This window comes from Arachis ipaensis, chromosome B06, assembly GCF_000816755.2.
Source record: "Arachis ipaensis cultivar K30076 chromosome B06, Araip1.1, whole genome shotgun sequence".
Lineage (NCBI taxonomy): Eukaryota > Viridiplantae > Streptophyta > Magnoliopsida > Fabales > Fabaceae > Arachis > Arachis ipaensis.
In genome coordinates this window covers 127,135,162-127,138,443 of record NC_029790.2, presented here as the reverse complement: position 1 = coordinate 127,138,443, position 3,282 = coordinate 127,135,162, and the positions used below count along the sequence as shown (strand labels likewise).

The 3,282-nt window shown below is 34.6% G+C and overlaps 1 protein-coding gene across 1 annotated transcript in view; it reads left to right on the top strand.

Annotated features, from left to right (window-relative positions):
- LOC107605230 (3-oxoacyl-[acyl-carrier-protein] reductase FabG) overlaps positions 444–3,282 on the top strand; it is a 4,492-nt gene continuing 1,653 nt past the window's right edge. The window contains exons 1-3 of the mRNA XM_016307031.2: positions 444–874; positions 1,052–1,281; positions 3,205–3,282. Coding sequence (XP_016162517.1) covers positions 571–874; positions 1,052–1,281; positions 3,205–3,282 — 612 coding nt within the window. The 5' untranslated portion in view covers positions 444–570. The remainder of the gene's footprint in view (positions 875–1,051; positions 1,282–3,204) is intronic.

The following is a 3,282-nucleotide window of genomic DNA, read 5'->3' as shown; positions in this document are numbered from 1 at the left end:
CCAAGCATAATCTATACTAAATATAAATGTTTCTAATTAATCATAATAAGGTAAATTTTGATTATGTAAAATATTTTATACATGTATTTGATCATAAATATTCTTTTAAAAAACTAATTTTACTATTAATATAAAAAATAGTTATATTTTTTATATATTGTATATTTAAATATATGTATAAAATACATTAAAATTAATTTTATTTTTCTATGTTTTTACTTAAATTAAAAATGAGATTCGAACTTAAAATCTTTAGATGGAAAGACTACCATTTAAGTTATACCTACAAAATTATTTTTTTTTATTACTTATGTCAACGTCAAGAAAATAATGAATTTATTTTATTAAAGATTCCAGCGTTGGATTGGATGGAAGTTGGTTTAAAAAACATATATGATTGGGTTAATAAATCGATATTAGGTTCGTCAACTTCCGCAATGATTTTAAAAGCAGGCAAAGGGGTTGATGGGGACAGGAGGCACAGATTCTGTTTTGGAAATATAAAAATGAGCACTTGACGTACCCTGGCCTCAAGTTCCATGAGCCCTTAGAGCTGAAATTAAGAAAAGAATGGCAAACTCTTCAAACAAGAGAGTCCTTCTCACTTCCAACGGCGACGTCGTTTCGAGCGGCATTGCTTTTCACTTAGCCAAACAAGGATGCAGGTTGCTCTTGCTGGGGAACGAGCCCATCCTTCGAACCCTCGCTAACCAAATCAACGCTTCCCTTTCCTTAGGGGATTCTCATCCCAAGGTTGATGTGGTTGGATTGGACTTGGAGGATGATAGAGAATCGCTTTTTCTTGATGCTGTTGATAAGGCATGCCATATTTTGGGAACCTTGGACGCTTTTGTAAACTCTTACACTTATGAAGGTACGCAAACTCTTCAATTCTCTTTTCAATAATGTAATTTAATCACAGAAAGTAGCGAATTGCGTTCGGAAACATGGCTTGGTTTGATTTGATTTGATTTGATTTTACTGTAAGGTGCATGATGAGGTGTTACATTAGTGGATAAACTGAAATTGGATTCTAATGATTTGAGAACAGGGAAGATGCAAGATCCTCTAGAATTATCTGAGAGCGAGTTTAAGAGAATAGCAAAGGTGAATTTCATGGCTGCTTGGTTTCTGTTGAAGGCTGTTGGTCAACGGATGCGGGCCTCGAAGACAGGGGGCTCTATTGTGTTCTTGACATCGATAAATGGCTCTGAAAGAGGGCTTTACCCCGGTGCTGCTGCGGGTGCTGCCACCATGGCTGGAGTACAGCAATTAGTAAGGGTAAGAAAATTATCTATGGCACCTTTTTGTTCTGATACTAAACATAACTATCTTAGTGGTTGTATATTGCGGTCTGCATTGATGATTTAGCCGTGAAATTGCAGTTTATGTGGCCTTCATTTTTGCAATTGTGGTTAAATACATGGCTGGAAATGGTTTATGTGCAAATTGGCTTGTTTGGTGCATTTAAATTTAGTATAAGAAATGGAACTCTGGAGTATGGGAAGTTTTCCATGACTTTCTGATTCCAATATTCCATTTTCATGTTATTGCTTTACATAGCTGATAAACAATGGGAAAAAAACCAGATTGAATCGGTTGAATTAGATTCAAGACACAAGATAACCAGATTGTTTGTTCTATTTTTCTTACCCCATCCAATGGGAAAAAACCTAGGTTGTTTTAGGGTCAAGTATGAAGTTTCTAGGTTGAGAGTTTGATACTGCTAACTTCTGTTGACTTCAGTGGAAGATAAGCTTTTTGCCTATCTTCTTGTGGAGAAAACTTGTTTTGTCTTTGCGGCTGATTCCACAATACACATGAATATTATATCTATTGTATAATCTCTTTCTGCTTAGTTAGTCAACTTCTGTACTTCTACCCCTGGTTTTGATCGAAGTATTTGCATTTTAGCTGTCCTTGTTTTATTTCAACGAAGTAAATGAATTGCTCAGGAGATAAGAGGAAAATGGATCATATGCATCTGTGGCAAGTTAGAAAATGACTAATTAAAATGGGAATTTTGAGAAGGATGATGAATTTAAAGGGAAAATGGAGGAGCATGAAATCCCCCTCGTTGAAGGGGCAAACTACATCAAACACTTCTTTTTCTTTAGGCCACTAGGAGTAAACTTTCGGGTATCAGTTGGCCAGGAGCTAACGACTAATCCTTAGCCCCTATCTGAGTTCACCTTTCAGTAGGGAGAGGGTTGACCGGGAAACCTGCTACATACACGCCACCCCTAAGGAAAATCTTCTTCCTTGTTAAAGGGGCAAATTACATCAAATACTTATTTTTAACCACTTTAGTGTGTTTCCATTTTTTTCATTTTCCTCATTAAAATTTTTGTTTATCTATCAAAAGCTTTATTTCTCCTTTTAATCCGTTTGAATTGTTGTGAACTACTTTTACTCTGAACTTACCTAGAAATGATACCCTAGTTGGTGAGTGGATTGGAAAATTATTGGTTGTTGAGATCAATTGAAGACTGAAAGCATGTGATTGAAAATGGAAAAGCAAGCAGGATAGTGGCAAGAAAAGGTCAATTTCGATTTGACTGAGGTCATGATATTCACAAAAGATTTTCTTTATTTATTTTAAAAGAGAGTGATTGTGTGAATACAATTAGTTCTCAAGAAACAAAAAAGAGGAAGATTATTGTTTGACTTGACCGGTTGATTTCATTCAATCTAGGAATGCTTTTAGCTAACTAACAAATTTCAGTTAGTTGAATAACAAAGTGGACCTTCCCTGCTGTTTCTTTGTAATTGCTATGAGTTTTCCATGCTGGACTATAACTAGATGTAAGCGTACTTCTAGAACACATACTAGTTGTATTCTGTGCTTGATTTGTTTAACTGTTTAAGCCTTTAAGGATGTTTTATAGTGCTTTTTCCACTTATATCGTTATTATTAATTATGGTAGCTTCAAAATTAAAGTAGTCTAAATACTTTAAATACTTTACAAGTTAAATGATTTCTTAATGAATGTGATTTTGTGAAAAGTGATCTATAATTGTAGATGGAGAGACCGAGAGAGTAACCGCCAGATTATTTTTCATATTAAACCATGCTCTGTGTATTTGTTCCAATATATACTTTTTTCTGGATCATAATTGAAGAGAACATTTAGTTTCATATCATCTAATGAACAACATCATTATCATTTTAAGTTGAACTTTTGTGTCAAATATTTCCTTTAGGCTTCAGCTATGGAGATAGGCAAGTACAATATCAGAGTTAATGGCATTGTGCGCGGCTTGCACTTGCAAGATGAATTC